This window comes from Engraulis encrasicolus, chromosome 3 (assembly GCF_034702125.1).
Source record: "Engraulis encrasicolus isolate BLACKSEA-1 chromosome 3, IST_EnEncr_1.0, whole genome shotgun sequence".
Classification (NCBI taxonomy): Eukaryota; Metazoa; Chordata; class Actinopteri; order Clupeiformes; family Engraulidae; genus Engraulis; species Engraulis encrasicolus.
Window position 1 is genome coordinate 56,022,886 of NC_085859.1, and position 22,468 is coordinate 56,045,353.

The 22,468-nt window shown below is 44.1% G+C and overlaps 1 protein-coding gene across 1 annotated transcript in view; it reads left to right on the plus strand.

The window, feature by feature from the left end:
• Positions 1 to 1,142: 1,142 nt before the first annotated feature.
• Positions 1,143 to 22,468, plus strand: part of LOC134446386 (phosphatidylethanolamine-binding protein 4) — a 148,639-nt gene continuing 127,313 nt past the window's right edge. Inside the window, exons 1-3 of the mRNA XM_063195748.1 lie at positions 1,143 to 1,255; positions 1,618 to 1,742; positions 3,060 to 3,186. Coding sequence (XP_063051818.1) covers positions 1,621 to 1,742; positions 3,060 to 3,186 — 249 coding nt within the window. The 5' untranslated portion in view covers positions 1,143 to 1,255; positions 1,618 to 1,620. The remainder of the gene's footprint in view (positions 1,256 to 1,617; positions 1,743 to 3,059; positions 3,187 to 22,468) is intronic.

Consider the following 22,468-nt stretch of genomic DNA (forward strand, 5'->3'; position numbering starts at 1 on the left):
CCCCAACTACTTCAGAAAATACTGCAATGTATTGAGGGGAAAGAAGGCTATCACGGAGTTGTGCGCCTGGATGGTTTGGAATAATCAGCATGTTTAGGCATCCTGTGTGTACTTGACTCAAGAAACCAACACGCTACAAAAGCGGCAATTACTTAGCCTATGTGACTCTATTGTAAGCCACAACACATATATAGCACAGTAAGTCAAATAAGCAGTACATTAAATAAGTATCAATTCGCTAATTATTCCGTTCAAACGCGAAGCCTATTTAACAAATGTCGTCTTAGTGTCAGGCGAGTGCAGCCTGCGAGCTAAACCTCTCCCCCCTCACACAACGAATACGACGTGCAGATTAATACACTCTAACAACGCTATTGTCGCCTGCTTTATTGTTTTGTTGTGCTTTCCGCATGTTACTAGTAGTCTAAGTACCGTATCTTCTTATTTCAATTCGTCTCACAAGTCGCAACAGTGGACATATCAGTGGTCTGGCTCTGCTTGTTTCCCTTCTAAAATTAATAACATTAGAGCTTGTTGTCACGTGACACATTACAACCAATCACAATGACGAATCTCCGAGTCTGCCAATCGGATTCAGTTTCACTTTCTTCACACCAGCGCGAAATCTCAGATTTCATTTGACCAGGGCATTAAACATTAGGCCTAATGAATTCACCTGCCGTGTATCGCTTTAAATAATAAAAAAGGAACGAGTAAGGAACGAGTGTTTCTGTAAATGTAACGAAGTGAAAGTACTAAATTTCGCTTTGAAATGTAGTGAAGTAAAAGTATAAAGTCTTAACAAATAAAAATACTTGAGTAAAGTATGAAAGTATGAAAATGTTACTTAAGTACAGTAACGAATTACATTTACTTCGTTACTGTCCACCACTATTTAGGCTATTAGAACTTTGGGCCAGCCGTGCTGTTAATTAAAGAATTCGCATGCGTTCTCTCGTGCACAACATTTAAATAAACCTTGTCTAGTAGGCTAATAATAAACCAGTAAACATACACTTGGATTTGCAACAGTATCAGTTTACTGTGCGTAAAAATATGAACAGACTAGTGGCTTATGAATTTCCACAGCTGAAGTTTTCGTTTTGACCATAGGGTGGTGGCAAATTACCACAGACCAGAAGGCTGAGGAAAGGAAAGTGCGAATACAAGAAGCCAGCACCTATCAAAAGGCTGTTCTACCGTAAATAGTGCGTGAATAATCGAGGAAACTTGTACTTGACGCTCTCCTAAACAGGTAGGCTAGGTGATGTCGACAAACATTTGGTAGGCCTATGCGCCGTTTGACAGTGGTAAGACACAGCATGCAATCGGGCGACTAAATGCTGCCAATGAAAGTAGGCTAGAGCTAAGTTAGAGAACAGACCGCAGACTCGGGCCTTCCGAGGGCAATGTTAACGGTCATGTCATGCTCCTCGCAAAAAATGGTAGTGGTTCAACAAGTAAATGAGTCAAATTAAGACTGTAATTAAGAATGAGATTAAATATTCCCACTGGATGCACCTGTTCTTTACATAGGCTAAAGCTCGTTGAAAGCACACATTATTGTAACTTGATGGTTGCCAACAATAATTTAACAGTGATCAATGCTCTTTCTAGGTCATGATGTGGTGTTCAAAGGTGCGCGCCTTGACAGCCCTCACCTGTGTCTTCATAGGAAGCCTGTTGACTTGTGAAGTGACAGCCACAGAGACACTAACTCCAGAAGATGCACACTTTTGCCAGTATGTTTGTTTGCATGTAGTTTGAGATCCACCTCTGAAGAGGCCTAATAATGTGATTCACATGACTGGGGGTTAACTCTAACCCTGCGGTTGCTTAGAGAGGGTAAAGCTATCAGACATGCAAGGTTACAAAACACTGTCACAGGGATGGATAACACCGGCTTCAGAAAATAGGGTACTGTAAAAGTAAAAAATAATATATGTATGTAAAAATACATACATATGTTTGATTCTGTGTCTAACACAGTTGACTTCAATAATGTGGGGCAGCACAATTAGGGGGACCTTGCAGGTGGGGGCCCCTAGGCTGCAGTCATATCTAGCCTGTGCGTTGATCCGGCCCTGCCGGCCACTGATAGCTTTGGTCGGGCCCGGGACAAAATCATCTGAAGGGCCCCCTCTCAACAATGTGATGGGGTACCAATTCTTGGCCCCCACTTTACCTACAAGGCAATTACATGTAACCTCACATTGCAGCAAAGACTACAGCCAATACCCTGTAGCTTTTTAGGAAAGCATTAGCTAAATAAAAAATAAAATAAAATAAACTGCTGCATTTACCTGGCTGAAGAGAGGGAAGGACCTATACATAGACGACCAAATTGCTGCAGGATCAGACGGATGTCCCAGTATGTCTGACTCTCCATTCCCTGCCCTCTCATTTCGATAACAAGGCCCAGTGCACAGGACAACAGAGATAAAAAAATCCTACCATTTAAACCTCAGTCAAAGGCAAAAGTGTACTTACGTGGCAATTTCTTGTGTGAACGCCGTTTAACTGAAGATTGGTTATCTCTCATTGAAGACTATCCCAGTCACTGGTGATTCACTCCCCCTACCCACCGGTGTCGAGAGTCGGATGGGCAACCCTCTGGCAAGCCTAACCACCACCAGTAGCCCATAACTGTCCAAGTGCCTGTGGGCTGTCTTGTCTCGTTTGCCTGGGTGCAATACGTAGTAGGAATGCTTGGAAGACCCGCAGCCTACTTACTGTATTTAGTCACAACCAGGAGTGGGAGCAAGTTTGCACCTACAGCCCTCACTCCCCCACACTCACACTGTATAAGCTCACCATCTCCATCAATCTACAAATCCACAGCTTTTAACTGGTGATGGCCACAAAGATGCTGAACATACTGATAGTTTATATGAATTGTTTTAATATATGATAGTTTATATGACTGTTAAATGTAAGTGTGTACAGTACCTGTAGTTCTATTACCAATGATGAAAATATAGTATTGTTTTATTAATTATTATTATTTAAACGATGTCTCCCTCTGTCCTTCCTTCCTTCCTTCGATCTGCGTTCCAAAGTGGAGGGCTCGAGGTGATCTACCCTGAGACTGACATCAGTGACTGTGTGATCATCCCAACTGCACAGAGAGAGAAGCTCAGTAAGGAATGGGGGGCCCCTCAAGTGAAACTGGCAACAGCCAAGAAGGTAGGAATGATAAACTGTGTGTGTGTGTGTGTGTGTGTGTGTGTGCGTGCGTGCATGCATACATGACTGAGTCTTTACATATAGATAGATTGTCAAATTTTTGGGGTTGCGCAGATGCTGTTATGCCGTGCACGTTACCAACAAACCTTTCTACCACTTCACTACTTGTGGGCTTCATTGGTTTGGTTTATGTTCTCTGGTTTATGTCCAGTTGTTACCAGTAGATGGTGTAGTAGCCCTTTTAATTCAAGCAAAAGAATGTTGGGGAGATTTCTTTTTTTTTCTTACTCGGTTGCAAATCTTACTGTCAAATGGATTTCAGAGTGTAAAGCTGTTGACTATCCAGTGGAGAAACAAAAAATAGGCAATAAACAAGATTCACACCTACTAGTGGTGTGATTTATTTAAAGATTGATGCATAAAGTTGTTGTGTAAGCTATTTAGTTTAAACATAAGCAGCTGGTATGATTTGGAGGCAATTTTAGGGTAATATGTGGCTATTTAGAAAGGTGTGGCTCAAACAATAAATATTAGGGTCCTTCAATAAAGATATTGTTGTGGCTCTGTGTAGTAGAGATACTGTGTCTGCAGCCTTTTGCTTGTAGTTGTTTTTTTAAATACTTTAAATATCTCCAGTGTCTTTTTTTTGGGGGTGGAGGGGGGGAGCCTTCATTGCGATAGGACATTGGAGAACAAGGCTGGAAATGAGTGGGGAGAGAGAGATGGGGAAGGATCTGCAAACGACCCGGGCCGGAGTCTAACCTGGGTCGCTGGTGTAACAGTCCAGTGCCCTACCGTTAGAGCCACGGCAGGGCCTCCGGTGTCTTTTTAAAAATGTCCTGAGAAATTGCCCGAATTACATAGAGTTTGGGCAAGTTTATGACAGAAACTTTCACTTTGTTGTCGCGCTCATGCCACATCTGTGATCATGTATGTTTTCAAAATTATATTGTAAATGTGAAGTGTGATAAACTGCTTTTACTTTACTGCTCGCATGAAACAAGAACAACAGTGAGTGAGTGACTGCTGTGAAATCTCTGGGATGAGATCAAATCAAATACATGCCGCACATTGTTACAGCCGTGGGATAAAACACATTGTTTACACACACACACACACACACACACACACACACACACACACACACACACACACACACACACACACACACACACACACACACACACACACACACACACACACACACACACACACACAGTCACATTTCTTTGTTAAGGTGCAGTTACAGAAAAGCAATTTAATATGCGGAGAGAGGCGAGAAGAGGAGAAGAGAGGAGAGGAGAGCAGTGCAGATCCCAATGAGCCTGCTTTCGGAACATTCCGTCAACCTGTTGGACCTCATTATCTCCCACAGTGAAACATATGGCGATGCACCAAACATGATTGATCTGTAAGGCGCACAATATATGGTGTGTGTGAACTCTGCAATAGACTCACAGGAGGAGGAAGAAGCAGGAGAGAGAGAGAGAGAGAGAGCGAGAGAGAGAGAGAGAGAGAGAGAGAGAGAGAGAGAGAGAGAGAGAGAGAGAGAGCATTGCTGGTGGTGAAATCTTCAGGGAGTGGAAAAATGAAATGAAATCAAGTTGAGGAGAGCTGAGCGAGAAAGAAACAGGAAAGAACGAGAGAAGAGAGTGAAAAAAGAGAGAAGAAAACTATCTATAAATTGGAAACCAAAATGGAAGCTACTTCAATTTTAGGAGGTAGTTTATAAATTCCGTAGCTAAGCAGTCTGCTTTGAAGATGATCTATTGCCTTTGTGTCTCCTAAACCCCAATTGATGTATGGTCGTATTATCCATAATGCTGTCTTACATGATTCTCTTTTATTGGCGGAGTTGGTGGCAGACAGCAAAACAGATTACATGTGAGATCAAATCAATACCAACTTTATTTACCGGGCTTTGAGCTGTAATCTCAGCCCTCCCCTCCCAACAACATCCCTTTACCCCAACCCTCCCCCAACACGCACGCACACACACACACACACACACACACACACACACACACACACACACACACACACACACACACACACACACACACACACACACACACACACACACACACACACACACACACACACCACCCGGGCCCACCCCAGACATGACCCCCTGCCCTGCCCTGCCCCCCCCAAATATTTTTGTTGACACAGAAATATGTGACATCTGAAAGGTCTGAGTTGGTGTGTGTGTGCCTCTGTGTGTGCGTTTGTGTGCGCGTGTGCACGCACGTGTGTGTGCGTGTGCATTTATGTGTGTGTGTGTGTGTGTGTGTGTGTGTGTGTGTGTGTGTGTGTGTGTGTGTGTGTGTGTGTGTGTGTGCGTGCGTGTGTGTGCATGTGTGTGTGAGAGAGAGCGAGCGCTAGTATGAGGAAAAAGAAGGCCAAAAGCTGTGACTGCTCTGGTTCATGGTTTGTCAGTGTCCTCTCAGTTGTCTCTTCTGGCCCACACACACATGCGTGAACGCACACACACACACACACACACACACACACACACACACACACACACACACACACACACACACACACACACACACACACACACACACACACACTGACTGGGGTTAAGTGTAGTACGCACACACACGGAGTGTCTTCCATGGCTTTGCTGAAGGGAGGCCGTCTGACTGTAATGGAGCGCGATGGGCGGTGGTCCAGAGAAACTGCTTCTAAACGAGCCTTTATGGATGGTCAGCAAGCCACAAAGGCAGAGAGAGAGAGAGAGAGAGAGAGAGAGAGAGAGGGGGGGAGAGAGAGAGAGAGAGAGAGAGAGAGAGAGAGAGAGAGAGAGAGAGAGAGAGAGAGAGAGAGAGAGAGAGAGAGAACAAGGGAAGGCTGCATACCCTCTGTTCCTCAGCGGAGTAATGAGTCTGTCAATGGATGCATAACATCAACTTGGTTTCCCCAGTCAGAGTCACAGCCCTTGAGTAGTTGTGTGGCTGCTTAAGTTGGCTCTGGCTGGCTGGCTTGCTGACTGACCCTAATTATGTCATCACAGAAATGATCTCACAGTGTTTTCATCAACTTGCCTTAATGCATAATCCCAGTCTCTAAGAACAGAAAACAGATATCACACGAAGCCATAATGGCATAATGTTTTTTATTTATTATTTTTCTAATTTAATTTTCAGAGATGGGATGCACAAATGGGATGTTTGCGTGTAGTTTTATGGCTGTTGACCATAAAGCAGCAGGTTTTTGATGTAATTCGTTCATTCCAGCTCCTTGGGACCTCTGGATGTAACTTTGATGAAAGTTGTTTCTTGTGAGGCTTTCTTTGTGTAATTTTCTGATATGTACATGCTGTATTTACTCGGCGATTTGAAGTTTGCATACAATAAGTAAATTGAATATATAAAAGCACATTCAAAACAGTTGAAACTGCCCAAACTGCTGTACTAAGAGTTGTGGTTGACTGAAAAAAAATAGGAAAGTAGGAGAATCTGGGGTTAGACCCTCAACGTGTATAATTATCTGAGTTACCATATGCGAGGAACGTGTTGTTGTCACTCAGTTTCGTATGGAAATGTGGATAATTAGAAATAATGCCTCTTAATTTTTTATGTCTGCTGAGAATGCTGTGCACCATAATAAGACAGCAGCACAGGATGTACTAAATAGTCGCTCATGTTGTTTGAGAATTTTTTGTTTTTGCACGTTTTTCTTTGGTTAATGACTGAATCGGACGATGTTTTCTCAACCGTATTGTGTGCCTGTTCCTCTAGTCTACAGGTATCTATTGTTGCCTTCGCTCTGTGTGTCCCTCCTCTCTGCATCCTCCTCCGCATCCTGTCTTATACAGAGCGGCTAGACAACGCTTGCTTGTCACTTCCTAGACACAGCAAGCGAAGCCAAGTCACCCGTAGATTATAGAATTAGCTAACAATGAGTACCGCATATCTTCTTCCCTGTTGAAACCCATGTTTTGTTTTTCATACAGTGGCAGAGCGCAGAATAAAGTAGAGAGACTTTTCGTAACCCAGAGGAAATTAATTTGGATGTATGTATACATAGATTGTGAAAATGAACATGTTGTTTTGCAAAACTACTGTATATGAAGTGCTACATAGAGAACAATGTCTTGTATCGTTATACTGTACTCCTCATGGCAATACAAGAGTCCCATAATAGAGCTATTGTAATAGGCAGAGTTGTATAAAGTAGAAATAGAAGTGGTATGATATTACATGGTTTTTCAACTAAGTAATATCATACTACTGGTGTTGTAATTACATATGTAAGACTACTTCTACTTCTACTTTATACACGTATGAGTATAGGAATGTATAGGCCCACCACACAGTTGGCCAAAAACTAAATCAAATCATACTGATAAAAACAACAGCAGGGATTTCATCTGAATCTGTCAGGTTTTACACTTAATTCAGTGATTAGTGAAAATTAGTGAAATTATGATCAAAAGACAAAATAATCATGTTGATACATTTGTTTCTGGCTCAGTTTTGCATTTCTGTCCTTTAGCGTGACATGAATGTCCTACAGTGTGACATTTTTAAACGCTCAAATATTTGTTTGAGCTTAACAATATTTTTGATGAACACTGAATATTGCATTAGGGAAGAACAAATCATCATCCCTGAAATGTTAGTATAAATTCGGACAATTTTGAAAATTTAAAAAGAAAGATATCCCTGTATTTCCTCGAAGGTTTCTAATAAGCTCACCTCTAATGGGAAAAAAGTACTTAAATGGTCATTTCTCATTTAATTAACACTTTAAAAAAATGCAATAAATAAGAAGAGTGTAACAATGTTCATAAAACTCCATCAAGCCATTTCTACATTACTTAATATATATATTTCTTAACGTCACACCAAAGGACATATTTTCATCAAATTGCTTTATCAACGTAAATAAATAATCAATTAATAGACCAACATTGTGACCACTTGGATTTTTTGAAAGATCAATTGCTGCACTACGGAGACATATACTTTTTTCCCTCATAAACAATATTTTGTGAAAAAAATGTTTTTTGCAGCCTATCTGTCATCTACCCATGAATGTGTTATGAAACAATCATGAATGCTTTGTGTAGACGTTATAACAGCTGTTATGAATGTGTTATGCAGTAACACGTCAAGTAAAGTGTTACCGAAATATTTAATGAAAAAAAACTTTTCTGTTCCTCTTTGCAATGTTTCTAGAACTCAGTATGAGCCTCACTGCTCATTCATTCCCTCAAACTAGTTTGGGCTGTTCAGTTGTTTTGCTGTTGTCGAGAGTGATAGATTTTTCTCATGGAAAAAAGTGTAGAAGGTCCTCCTTGTCACCGTACAAGAACAACTGATTAGGGGCCTCCAGGCAAGACAAATGCATTTTTTAAACAAATAGGTTTAAGAGAGAGATAGTGAGAGAGAGAGACTGTGTGTATGTGTTTGTGCGTGTGTGTGTGTGCGTGTGTGTGTGTGCGTTTGTGTGTGAGACTTGGATGCAGAGTGACATGAAGTTGCCATCATGTGATGGATTGAGTTAGAACTGTCTTTGCTGTTCTATGGTGTTTGTATGGTGGTTGTTTGGTGTTTGGTTGGTTTGCCTTGGGTGTATGAAATGAAAGGAAATACACAGCACAGCACAGCACAGCACAGTACAGCACAACACAACACAGCACAGAGGCTTAAAGCAAGTACTCCGATTAGAGCTGCTTTTCTCCCAGTGATCACTGCATTTTGTTTCCAGTGTTGCCTGGTAGTGTAGCAGCACCTTTTTTTCCCCTCCGTGCCTATCTCTCCCCTTCTCTCTTCTCTTCTTCTCCTCCTTCTCTGTCTCTATCTCTCCCCTGTTCTTGTCTCCTCTTCCCCTCTCCTTCTCCCGCACTCTCTTGCTGTCGCTGTGAATGATTTAAAACGCTTTGCTAAACCATGTGGGGGCGTTTAGAATTTGAATACCCCCCCCACCATCCCATCCCATCCCATCCTTTCCACCCTCCGCCACTTGAAGGATCCTCTCCACATGTTTTTTCATAAGCTTTTTTCCCCTCTTCATTATTTTAGGGAATCTTCGTCCTCTCCTCTCAAGCCAGCGTCTCCCCTCCTCTTTCCTTTCCTTCCCTCTGAACATGATGAAGAAGATGGTGATGATGGTGATGATGACGATGGTGATGATGATGATGATGATGATAATGGTAATGATGATGATCAGTGATGATGATGAAGAAGACAGGCCTCAGTAGCAGTGGCCAGTGCCTTTCCCTCTGATGATGATGATGATGATGATGATGATGATGATTATGAAGAGGAGCACCGTCAGTAGAGAGGCAGGAGCGCCGCTGCTAAGCATTGGGCATTCAGCGTTAAGCTTGGCATTGCCTACGGGCACTGGGCATGGGCACATGAATAGGCACAGGCTGGCGTTGCCCACTCACCCTATCCCCTTCTCTCTCTCTCTCTCTCTCTCTCTCTCTCTCTCTCTCTCTCTCTCTCTCTCTCTCTCTCTCTCTCTCTCTCTCTCTCTCTCTCCATCCATGCTTGACACCACTACATTTTCCGAGGGTGGGGTGGTTCCTCTCCACTCCTTTCTCTCTCCAGCAGGCCCTGTCATTCCCAGGGAAAGCCTACACATGTACGTGGGCACGCACGAGCACACACACACACAGACACAGGCACGCAGGCACCATCCACCCATGCAGGATTCGGAATCCTCAAAGGTCTCCTTCCTGTTCAGGGTTGTTTCTTATTTTTTTGTTCTCTCTCTCTCTCTCTCTCTCTCTCTCTCTCTCTCTCTCTCTCTCTCTCTCTCTCTCTCTCTCTCTCTCTGTGTTTCAGTGGGCGACTGTCCTCGTTTCGTCTTCTCCATTCACGCTGAGGAAGTCAGCTGGCGGTGTGTATATTTAGTTGTCTGAAGGCGCTTCTGTCTCCCTCCCTCCTTCCCTCCCTCTCTCACGCCTGCCTGATGTATGACTCGGTGAGGTGCCGCAATTACTTGACGAGAAGAGAGGAGGAAGGGAAAAGATCAGGTTTTTAGCATAGGGAAGAGAAAAGGGTGGAAAATACAACACACACACACTAACACAGACAGGGCGACAATGAAAAAAAGTAACGTCTGTCTAATAGAGTATCAGAAAATCCCTCAGGTGGGTGTTTCGTGTGCTATAAGGAATTACTACAGCCTCGTTTCCAGAAGATTCCATTTGGCTATTCGCAGCCCCGCTAATATCCTTTGCGTGTCAATGAAATGGCTGCAATACCGTGACATATGACCCCGATGATGGCGTTTTTTTAGTCTCGTCCACTCTCTTAGGTACGCACTCTTAACATTTTGCCGTATGCATGATTCACCCGGCCGATATCCGTGCACGGTTGAAGAGTTACTGCCCCTGATAAAGGGAGGCGCTGGATTGATTATGCATATTGCGTTGAATGGAGAGAGGCGATAAGCCACATAAGCCTGCATTTCCACCAAGAGGCATGATTTACATACGTGTTGTGGTAAGCCGGACTCGCACAGAGAGCCTCTCTCTTCCTTCATCCATCTCTCCGTTCCCGGACTCCTTTATCTTGCCATCCCTCTCTCCTTCTACCCCTCTCTGCCTACCTCCCTACCTAGGCTTCATGGCCGCACAAGACCAATAGAGCACCCCTACATCGCTCCATCACTCCCTCTCTCCATCACTCCCTCTCTTCCTTCCCTCTATCCCTCTCTACATGCATTCGTTCCTGCCGCTGTCTCTCCTTCCCTACCTCCTTGGACTCCATGGCCACACTAGACCCCGTAGAGCACTCCTCCATCACTCCCTCTTTCCCTCCTTTCATCCCTCTATTAATTTTTTCCTTCCTAATTCTATCCATCCATCCTCCCTCTCTATCTTTCTCCGTCCGCCCAGCTCTCCCTCCCCGTCTCTCTCTCTCTCTATCTCTCTCTCTCTCTCTCTCTCTCTCTCTCTCTCTCTCTCTCTCTCTGTCTCTCTCCCTCTCTCTCTCTCCCTGCTGGGCTCCAGGGTCACACTGGACCCCATAGAGCACACCTCTCCATCACTCCCTTTTCCGCTCCCTTCATCACTCCATCCCTCCATACCTCAATCCATTAGAGAAGAGAACAATGAGTAAGAGGTGGCAGGAGTGCTCTGAAGTTCCTTCTTTCGTTCACTCTTCGTTCGTTCTTGTGCTAGTTCGTCCTTGGCGCTGCGTCCGGAGGTGGGAAACGGTGGTTAAGGTCGGAGGCCTGCACCCTGGTGTGGAGGGACTCCCTCTCCGCTCTCGTCGGCATGACCCTTTATCCTTTGACCTTTGAACTCTAGAGCTGTGTGAGTGTATTGTGATTCTATTTTTGTCTCCCTGGCGACTTCTGCTGGGGTCTCGTTCTCACCGCCGCTGAAATCTTGGAAGCAGTGCAGTAGCACACCTTCTTTCCTTCTGTTTTTTCTTACTTTCGTCCCATTTCTTTCCTTATTCTTTTGTTCGATCACCTACAACCTGCCGTCCCACCAATAATTTGTGTTTGTGGTGAAGCCAATGTTTTATAACAAATCAAACTACGAAATAATAAAATTGATAAGTCATACATAGACTTGGCACTCACTACCAGTGAGAAACTGGGAAGTGCAAAGGTGGTGTCAATTGGTAGCAGAGAGAGGGATGGTTGTAGGAGTATTTTATTGTTTTTCTGCTTTTGATGACCAAATGCATACTCATCGTTACTAAACACATACATGCTTAACAGTTAAATGTTTTTAGTACATTATGTAATATTCCTCATTCTTTGCAATCAGATTTTTTAGTTAGAGTCTTCCTTTGGAGCTCTGTACTGCTGCATCATGTGTGCGTGCACGCACACGCGCGCACACACACACACACACACACACACACACACACACACACACACACACACACACACACACACACACACACACACACACACACACACACACACACACACACACACACACACAAACGCATTAATATAAAGCACCAAGTTGACTCTTATTGCATCTCTGTATTGCTGTAGCCCATGCCTCCTGGCTCAGGGGAGGTTCCTCCTACCCACTCAAGCCAAATCTTGGAGACCAGCCACCTGAGTCGTGTTCACAGCCACAGTGTACTGTGTGTGCTGCCTGCTGTAGATGCTGAACTGATGAACACCTACATGTACAGCTCCTCTGGGCCAGTCCACATACACAGGCATGCACATACAGTATGCACACACATACAGTACATGTACACATGCATTGCACATATACCCTACACTGGTGTACAGTATACATGTACACACGCACACACACACACACACACACACACACACACACACACACACACACACACACACACACACACACACACACACACACACACACACACGTGCGCGCGCACACGCACACACACACGTGCGCGCACACACACACACACACACACACACACACACACACACACACACACACACACACACACACACACACACACACACACACACACACACACACACACACACACACACACACACACACTTCAACTGCATTGGACAGAAGCCACAGCATCACTTATTTAGACCACTATTTAAGGATTTACAGTATTTAAGTACATCCTTTTGAGGTAAATCGGTATGGAGCGTCATGTATTTCAGTAAAGAAGCTACACTTTAAGTCTATTCTGGTCAGAATGTGATACCTTTGACAATTTATGAGATTATAGCCCTGTGGCTGTCTTTTGTTTTCACTGGCTTTAATAGAGCATGGCTTAGTCACAGTGTCACGAGTCATTGAGGGTCAGGTTTTTGTTTTTATTTTGAGAGTGTACGCACAGCAGTGATCAGCAAGCACCACAGAGGGAAGAGCCACTGTACAGAAAGTGGACAAAAAGTCAGCTGACGTGGAAAAAAGGAATACATTTCATGGACGCTGTGTTTACCTTGTAACTCTGGTACTGGCTGTGATGGCGAAGAGTTGAAGTGAGAATCGGGGGCTTTTTATATAGTAAATAGCATACTGTGTAGACAGTGAACTGGAATAAAAAACACACACTCTTCCTTTACGTTAAGTTTCATATAACTCTCTCTGTAGCGTTGTGACCGTGGGCGCTGAAGTGGATGTGACCGCTTCACTGTCAATGGAGCTGGCACTGTTTTAAACAGTATACAGGGCTTTTTACATAAAAGGCTGACTGGGCTGAGTGTTCACATTACTCTGAGCTGAACGTGTCTTTCTCTTTCAACACAGCGGTAGATTGGAAATCTCACTGCATGAATACATGCTCCATCTTTACATAAAGTAATAGATGATTGAGTTATTCGGTGTAGCCATAACACTGTGACTCTGCAGCATTGACTGGATGTGAAAGCTTCTCTCTATTTGTACAACGTTAGACCGTATCTAAAATCACACTGCGTTAAAATTAACTTCATCTTTACATAAAGAAGAAACAGATGATTGAATAATTGACTATTCCCATTACTCTTAACTGTAATTGTGCCGAGTGGAGTTGATGTGAACCCCCCATTTCTACAGCATTAGACTGTATTAAAAATCACACTGTATTATAGAATGTATCTTTACATAAAGTAACAGATGATTGAGTAATTCAGTGTGCCCATAACTCTGCGACTGTGATCGTGAAGAGGGCTCTCTCTCTCTCTCTCTCTCTCTCTCTCTCTCTCTCTCTCTCTCTCTCTCTCTCTCTCTCTCTCTCTCTCTCTCTCTCTCTCTCCGGCTGGAGGAAACTGCTGGAGTGCTGCAGCTTTGAGCATCTCATTATTTCCCCTCATTTCTCTCTGTTGGATTTGAAGGGGATTTACTGCCGGCTACAGTGAGATTATGTCATATCCGCAACAGAATATCAATTAATCAATTAAACATAATAAAGAATGAAAGCATTCCTAAAGCACTCTATTACTGCTGCACTGTAGTTGTTGTAGGACTTGCTTGTCAGGAAGAAGCTTTGTGAGGCAGCTTTATTTATTGTGTTTTTGTCATGCAAACTGCTTCCCTTGTGTCCACTACCGTATATTCTGGATTATAGTCGCATCAGCCAGAAATGTATAAACAATAAGAAAAACATGTACAAGTCTCACCGGAATATTATTTGCACAGTTGACAGCAGCATGTTGTTCAAATGCCTATGTGTAAACTGGTTGGCCTTGTCTCATATGTGTGTACAAAGAGAGGCACATGAGCCTCACATGAGTGTCACAAGCCTAGACTCCACAACTGCCAGTGTGAAAATAACAAAGAAGAGTTTTAACATCTAAAAACATGATAAAACACAAGCCGCACCTGGGTAGAAGTTGCAGGACTAGACCAATCATGAAAAGAGTGTCTGAAAAACACAGGATTTAGAGTATAGAGAGCAAGGCGAGAGGGAGAGAGGCAGACAGACAGACAAACAGACAGACAGAGAGATTGTCCTTGTTGTCCAGTTACTGTATATACAATGTGGAAAGAAGTAGAGTAGAGAAAGACACCGATTGACTGAAGAAGAAAAATGTATGTACTTATTGAATTTGTTCCAAAGTTAATATCTCATGAAACTAGAAGCATGCTCAGTTGTCAGCCCATATACATTGAGCAGGTGGATCATTTGGAAACCTTTACTGTAGACTCAATAACCTTCCCCCCCTCTGCAATGACTGTGCCTTTGCTCCTGTGCATGGCAGGATAAACATACAGAAATTAAATTTTCTATTTATACAAACCAGGCGGCACGTCTAGCATTTGCCACCAAGTCACTCCAGGCTAGGCCAATGGAGTGTGTGTGTGTGTGTGTGTGTGTGTGTGTGTGTGTGTGTGTGTGTGTGTGTGTGTGTGTGTGTGTGTGTGCGTGTGTGTGTGCGTGTGCGTGTGCGTGTGCGTGTGTGTGTGTGTGTGTGTTCAGACTCAAGGCGTTTGCACCACCACCCAGCCAGAGTAATTAACACTTAGCGTTAACGAGACATGCGTCTTTTCTATCTGGCGAGAATTTTTCCACTGAAAGCAAGTGCTGAGCAAAATGTCACCGGGCTTCAAGCTGTTTAAGAAAAGGCTGGCCTTCTTCTCTCGCCATATGTAATTGCAAGTCTGAGATTGTAACTTAAGTCTTGCTGTCTTTATCTTTACTGGTCGGTTGGGAGATAGAGATAGAGGGGGAAAATTATTTTAGGTGAGGAGTGTGTGTGTGCGTGTACAGTACGTGTGCGTGTGTGTGCATGAGAGAGCGCGAGAGTATGTGTATGTGTGCATGTGCGTGTGTGTGTGTTTGTGTGTGACTGGCTGCGTAGCATTTAGTGTTTTCTGCTACTAGTAATTGTGTACAACGGAGAACTGTAAGAAGCAACCTCAATACCCAGGGGTCAAATCAGCAGATGTGCCTTCCCTATTACCATCCCCTCAGAAGCCTTCACTTTTTTCGTGTGTGTGTGTGTGTGTGCGTGTGCGTGTGCGTGTGCGTGTGCGTGTGCGTGTGCGTGTGCGTGTGCGTGAGTGTATACGTGTGCTCGTGTGTGTGTGTGTTTAAGTGTGTGCTTGTGTGTGTGTTTCTGTCATGAGGCACCGTGAGGGTTTTTTTCAAGTTTAAAAAGTTAAAGTTATATAGAGGAGTTGTTCTCGTCTGAAGAGTTTTGTCAGAGGGATTACGGCTTCGTGAATCCTAATCTGTCGCTGACGGTATAGTTCAGCTCTGGGTTTTAGTTCCAGTAACAGGCCCCAATCTCCTGATTCACTCACACACACACACACACACACACACACACACACACACACACACACACACACACACACACACACACACACACACACACACACACACACACACACACACACACACACACACACACACACACACACACACACACACACACACACACACACACACACACACACACACACACACACACACACACCCCAACACCGCCACCCCTCTCCATAAGAATAGCCTAAGGGCTCATCTGTCTTAAACTCAGTCGCAGTCCCGCTCCTCTCCTCAGCATCGTTGCGCTGTGTTTGTGTTTGTGTTTATGTTTGCGTTTGCGTTTGCGTTTGTGTTGTGTTGTCCCCATTTTTTCCTCTTCCCAGCCGGGAACAAGCGCGAAAAAAAGAGCAAGGAGGATCGGGAGAGACACCTGGCACCGAGATGGATATTTGGGCTTTGTGCTTTAAGCTCATCTCTCCTGCTTAGCCACTATAGCACCCGTCCCTTCACTCCCCTTCACTCCACTCCACTCCACCTCACTCCCTTTCCCCGTCCCCTCCACTCCTCGTCCCAAATAATGCCTCTTCTGTCACAGCCAAGACCAGATGCTGCATTCGGTGTCAGTGGTGTCGATGGGATCGGGTCATGACAACAAGGAGATTTGGTGCGATTTATAAAAAGAACACGAGAGAGGGAAAAAAAACCAAGCCGCACAGATTTTGATAATTCTATCTTAATTAGCGTCTAAAAAACTAATCCCGTGTTTTTCTTCTTCTTTTGCTTCTTGTGTATAGAGGGTCAGATGTACTATTCAGAAGCTGCTGGCTTTCTCTCTCTCTCTCCCTCGCTCTCTCTCTCTCTCTCTCTCTCTCTCTCTCTCTCTCTCTCTCTCTCTCTCTCTCTCTCTCTCTCTCTCTCTTTCTCTCTCTTTCTCTGTCTCTCTCACACTCTCTCCTGAACATCAAGCCGCTGGAGTAAGATGAAAGACCTCTAGCTATTCTGATTTACAATGTCTCCAGCACCACTGATCTCGTCTGGATCTGTTCCCCGGTAGAAGACAGCAGCAGTTGCTTGTGTAGCAACCGTCACTTTCCCCATCGCTCCTCTGATCCCGCGTTCCTGCACTCATGCGTTTGGGAATGGAGGGCTGTGGAAATGTTATGCAAATGATTTGTTAATCCCTTTACATTATTTTGTTCCATTTCTCTCTTCTGTCTTTCATTTTGCACACACATTCACACACACACACACACACACACACACACACACACACACACACACACACACACACACACACACACACACACACACACACACACACACACACACACACACACACACACACACACTCTCTGACACTACATCTGCTTCTGTTAGCGCTGCTAGTTGGCATGCTAATTGTGCCCCCCCCCCCTCTCTCTCTCTGAGAGCTTTTTCACTTCCCTGAACAAAGCCCCACAGGGCTGTTTAGATGGTGACCTGTGGAATGGAATTAGTGAGAAATATTATTAGACTTGCATTTTTTTATCATATTCATCATCATCTGAAACAATCACCATGGAAACAAAAGTTGCAGTCTGTTTACAATACAACAGCAATAAACAGCAAACAACAAATTGGCTGCCTGCAGTCTGCTCATCCTCAACAGCTCTATACAGTGTGCTGAAGTTTGTAAATGTTAAAGCACTTTTTGTCCTGTGTGTGTGTGTGTGTGTGTGTGTGTGTGTGTGTGTGTGTGTGTGTGTGTGTGTGTGTGTGTGTGTGTGTGTGTGTGTGTGTGTGTGTGTGTGTGTGTGTTTTATTTTATTTTTTTAATAAAAAGCCATCCATCAGTCTAAATGACTTATCATGAGGACTGACATCATTTTTTTCGGCCTCGGGAGACATAAGTGTCAGCCTTTTGACAAAAGCAAGCAAAGACAGGCAGCCCTAATTGATGAGTGAAGGCGTGTAGATACAGTAGGAGATTGTGACCTGTGACTGTGTGTGACTTGTCTCCTGGTTTTATGCTGTATGTTGTTGTCCTTAGGGTTGGTTGGGGTGTTTGAAAATAATAAGGAAGAAGTGGGACGGTCTTACATCCAAGAAGCTTAAAAAATACAAAATCTTCAATAAACCCAATTTTCCTTAACCAATCAAGATGCATGTTTTTCTGGGTGCTGGATTGTTTAAACTGACTCAATTGCGAACAACTCCTTCCATCTCTTCCTTCCTCCTTCCCCATCACCACGAGCGCCACCATGACCAAATTTTTAGGAAAAAAAACACTAGAGGTTTATGTGGCTTTTCAAAGAAAAATGTATCGAGACATTTATCCAGTTTAATCTGCTTAGCATATTAAAGTCATTTGCATTGCCCTGGAGTGTCGAATGAAGACTGAATCCTGCCTCACTCCCCCACCCACAATGCAGAGCGACTTTGGAGTGTCATGTGGACACTTGATGCCAGGATGAGCAGATTGACACCAGTCAAGTCTCTTCCCACGGCAGTCATTACAGGATGAGCTGTGGACATTCCCCGTGGGTGTCATCCTGTGTGTGTGTGTGTGTGTGTGTGTGTGTGTGTGTGTGTGTGTGTGTGTGTGTGTGTGTGTGTGTGTGTGTGTGTGTGTGTGTGTGCGTGCGTGCGTGCGTGCGTGCGTGCGCGCGTGTCCTTGTCTGTTTGTTTTCCGGCTCTATAGGCCGCTACTTGGTCAAAAGCCTGTTTGCCTTTTGATGTTACATGTATTAGGGCCTATGTACATAGTATGTAAGTTTGTTTAACTTTCTTTTGGCATACTGTAGTGCTTTTCCGGTGTGCTGTCTTGTGTCTTCTACAACATCAGCTACACTAAATGGTGAATAATGAATTTGACCCCTTTGCGCAGAGCCTCTGTTATAACCTTACTGTCACCAAAGTTGTAATGACAACGTCTTAATCTGTTACGCTGGCAGGTCCATCTGTGCAAAGAAGCTACTGGAATGAATTGAATTAAGAGAATGTGTCATGCACAGTACATAGAAGAGAGATGATTGTGGTCATCTTTTTTATGGACAAGGCAAAATGAAAGAGTGAAGTAAAAGTATGAATGTTAGCCGACTAACCTCTAAAGAGTGGTTTGATTAAACACCACCAAAAGGAGAGTAATATTCCACTAGAAGGACCAGAGGTTTTTTTTTTTAAATGTCTTTCTGAAATCTTTGATGGGACAAAATGCCAGATTGTATGTCTGTACCATATTGTAACTTACTGGACAGGCATTTAGACATTTCCAAAAAGACGAGAAGCTTCCCTAACCTTTTCCATGGGACAGGCCCTTGCTGGGCAAAGCAATTGGCTCTGACAGCGTCAGTGTGTTCCTGGCTGGCTCAGGGCCCTCAGGTCAAGCCTGCTGAGATGCCCTTATCAAAACTCACTAAGCGAGGCTGAGCGCTACTGGGGTCAGAGCTAGCACGACATCATGTTTCTGACTCTTGTAATTAAGATAATATTATGAAAAATAATAATAAGGCTCTGCTGTTTAACATTTGTATTACGTTTTTGATGCGCTGCTGCCTTGTTTGACTTCAAACAATAATTAACCCCTTAGCGCAGAGCCTATGTTATAACCTTAATGTCACCCAAATTGTAATGGCTATGTCTTAATCTGTTACTTAAGGCTCTCTGTACTGTCATAGCAATGTTGTTATGATGTAGTTCAATATTTTCAGCAAATAGTGAATAGGCCCGCCGCCAGCGACCCCATCTGCAGTAAGAGGCTACTAACAAGGCAGAGAAACAATGACAGTTGGAAGGGGAAAGAACACAGGTGTACTGTTTATTCGTAGTTTTGTGTACGATAATAACCAATTGTGCTTCCTGTTACCCATGACAAGTACAGAACAGATAGGTGTGCTTCAAACCATGTAGTCCGACCAGATTTTATTTTGCAAGTTATTTATAGATGCATCACGGTAGGAAAGTATAACCAGAGATATTCTATAGAGATATGCCAACATAATAGGTTTCTATGGGCACCTAACGCGACCAGGTTCCAGTCTGCCTTAAGGGGCGTGTCATAATGCTCCTACAATGAATAGAACAGTCCTTAGGTCTGCCTAGGTCTGCCTAAGGGGGGCCATAACAGAACCAGGAAACAATGGACCAATGGAACCTCTCTCTCTCTACTCTCTCTGACTGTACTGCACCTCTGTGCTTGTGCTTTTAGCCCACTCAGTTTTGGCTGTCTGGTTTTTGTGTGGCGTGGTATTCAGTGCAGTTTGCATGTGGTATCAAACCGTCTCAAATTGTATACTTTGTTTCTCAAGTTCTCCAGCACAATTTAAGTTGTTGCCCCAGGTTCTTGGAACCTCTATGACACTTTCCCAGAGTTTTGGTTCAGTGACAAGCATTGTGTGCAGTGCTTTAGTATACTGTAAGTTTTAAAAAAAATAAACATCTCAAAGAGCACTTCAACTTGGACCCCCTTTTTTCCTTAATCTTTGACAGAGTGGCAAATGCTCAACACAAACACCTCAAACACTTCAGGCTGATTTTCACACCGCACAAAATTTCAGAAATTGATTGCAACTGAAAGGGCGAGAAGAGAAAAAAAAATACCTATGTGTGTGTGTTTGTCTGTGTTGCATTTCACTCTGAGCCTCTCCTCCACTCCTCTCTTGGCATCTTTTGCCAAAAGGAAAGGAGCTCACAATTTCATTTATTCGTTTTTTTTCCCCCTCCATTTTCTTGGCTTTGTCTTCACTGCTTTGTCCAAATCCTATCGAGTGGTTGCTTCAGGTTCCTCCTGAAGAGAGAGACAGAAAAAAAGTTGATATTGTGGCGAGGTAGAGAGAGAGAGGAGGGGGGAAATAAAAGAGACTTTCTATGTGGTACCGGCATGTGGATTCCTTCTTCGTCTGTCCGTGAAATCCTAATTGTGCCTGGGAGGCCTGGAAGTACTGTATGTAGGGTATCTGCACTGTAGCTACTCTGCTCAACAGGATTTGTGTGTGTGTGTGTGTGTGTGTGTGTGTGTGTGTGTGTGTGTGTGTGTGTGTGTGTGTGTGTGTGTGTGTGTGTGTGTGTGTGTGTGTGTGTGTGTGTGTGTGTGTGTGTGTGTGTGTGTGTGTGTGTGTGTGTGTGCGTGTGCGCGTGTGTGCTTGAGTGCATGTATACTGTACGTATGTATGTCTAAGTGTATGTTTGTGCACGTGTGTGTGTGTGTGTGTTTGTGTGCGTAACTCTTTCACAATGCAAGGAGCCGTGTCTGTGTGTGTGTGTGTGTGTGTGTATGCCGCCAGGCTCATCCTGTGCGTCTTCTCCATTGCTTTTGTGCCATACATATTCACACACTTCGTGTGTGTGTGTGTGTGTGTGTGTGTGTGTGTGTGTGTGTGTGTGTGTGTGTGTGTGTGTGTGTGTGTGTGTGTGTGTGTGTGTGTGTGTGTGTGTGTGTGTATTGAGACATGTTGCCTCTGCATTTGACGGGAGCAGCAGTTATGCCTTGTTGTCCTGTAACTGGTCTTCTCCATTGCTTTGTGTCAAACGTGTTCACGCTTCAGTAGTGTGTGTGTGTGTGTGTGTGTGTGTGTGTGTGTGTGTGTGTGTGTGTGTGTGTGTGTGTGTGTGTGTGTGTGTGTGTGTGTGTGTGTGTGTGTGTGTGTGTGTGTGTGTGTGTGTGTTGAGACACATCTCCTCAGCATTTGACAGGAGCAGCGATTTTGCTGTATTGTCCTGCAACTCGTCTTCTTCTCCACTCCTGTGCGCCAAACGCATTCACACGCTTGTGTGTGTGTGTTTGTGTGTGTGTGTATGCGCGCGCCCGTGTGTCGTATGCATTCGCCTTAGCATACTGCATTTGACAGCGGAAGCGGGTCTGCTGTATTGTCCTTTATACCACAGCTCGTCTTGCCTTTAAAAAAAAATCCCCAAAAAACAGATACACAGATCATCACACACTGAGCATCGCACATTTATGCTAAAACAAAAAAGAAAGAAAAAAAGAATATGAGAGAAATCACAGAGACATGAATGTGCAGACGTGGGCTGTAACCCCAGGCCTAGGTCCATAACACTTTACACCAAGAGCAGTAACGCAGAAGGTCAGTGTGTGTGTGTGTGTGTGTGTGTCTGTGTCTGTGTCTGTGTGTGTGTGTGTGTGTGTGTGTGTGTGTGTGTGTGTGTGTGTGTGTGTGTGTGTGTGTGTGTGTGTGTGTGTGTGTGTGTGTGTGTGTGTGTGTGTGGTTGGCTTGCTGTCGTATGCATGCAACACCATTTCCATTATATTATAGAGGAATAAAGAACCCTGGCCTGTTATGTTGTTTGTCTATGTAAATCCAGCTTAAGCCACTATCTGCTTGTGGCTACAGGGCCCCATTGGGCATTGAGCAGGGGGTAGGATAGGATGGGGATGGGGATGGGGAGTGTGTCATCCGCTAGGCACAGGTTATGGATGCACCACATTGTGACAGAGCAAGTGGGGGGAAAGCGGGAGAGAGAGAGAGAGAGACAGAGAGAGAGACAGAGAGAGAGAGAGACAGAGAGCGACACATCTGTCTGTTTTTTATTCGGCTCTTGTGGTTTAATTGCCCTCTATGAATAGTAGTCTCGGTCCCCCGCTCCCTCTGTGATAGACGACTCCTTTTGATCCACAAGGATTTTGCAACGCTTTCCGATGCTCACTGAGTATG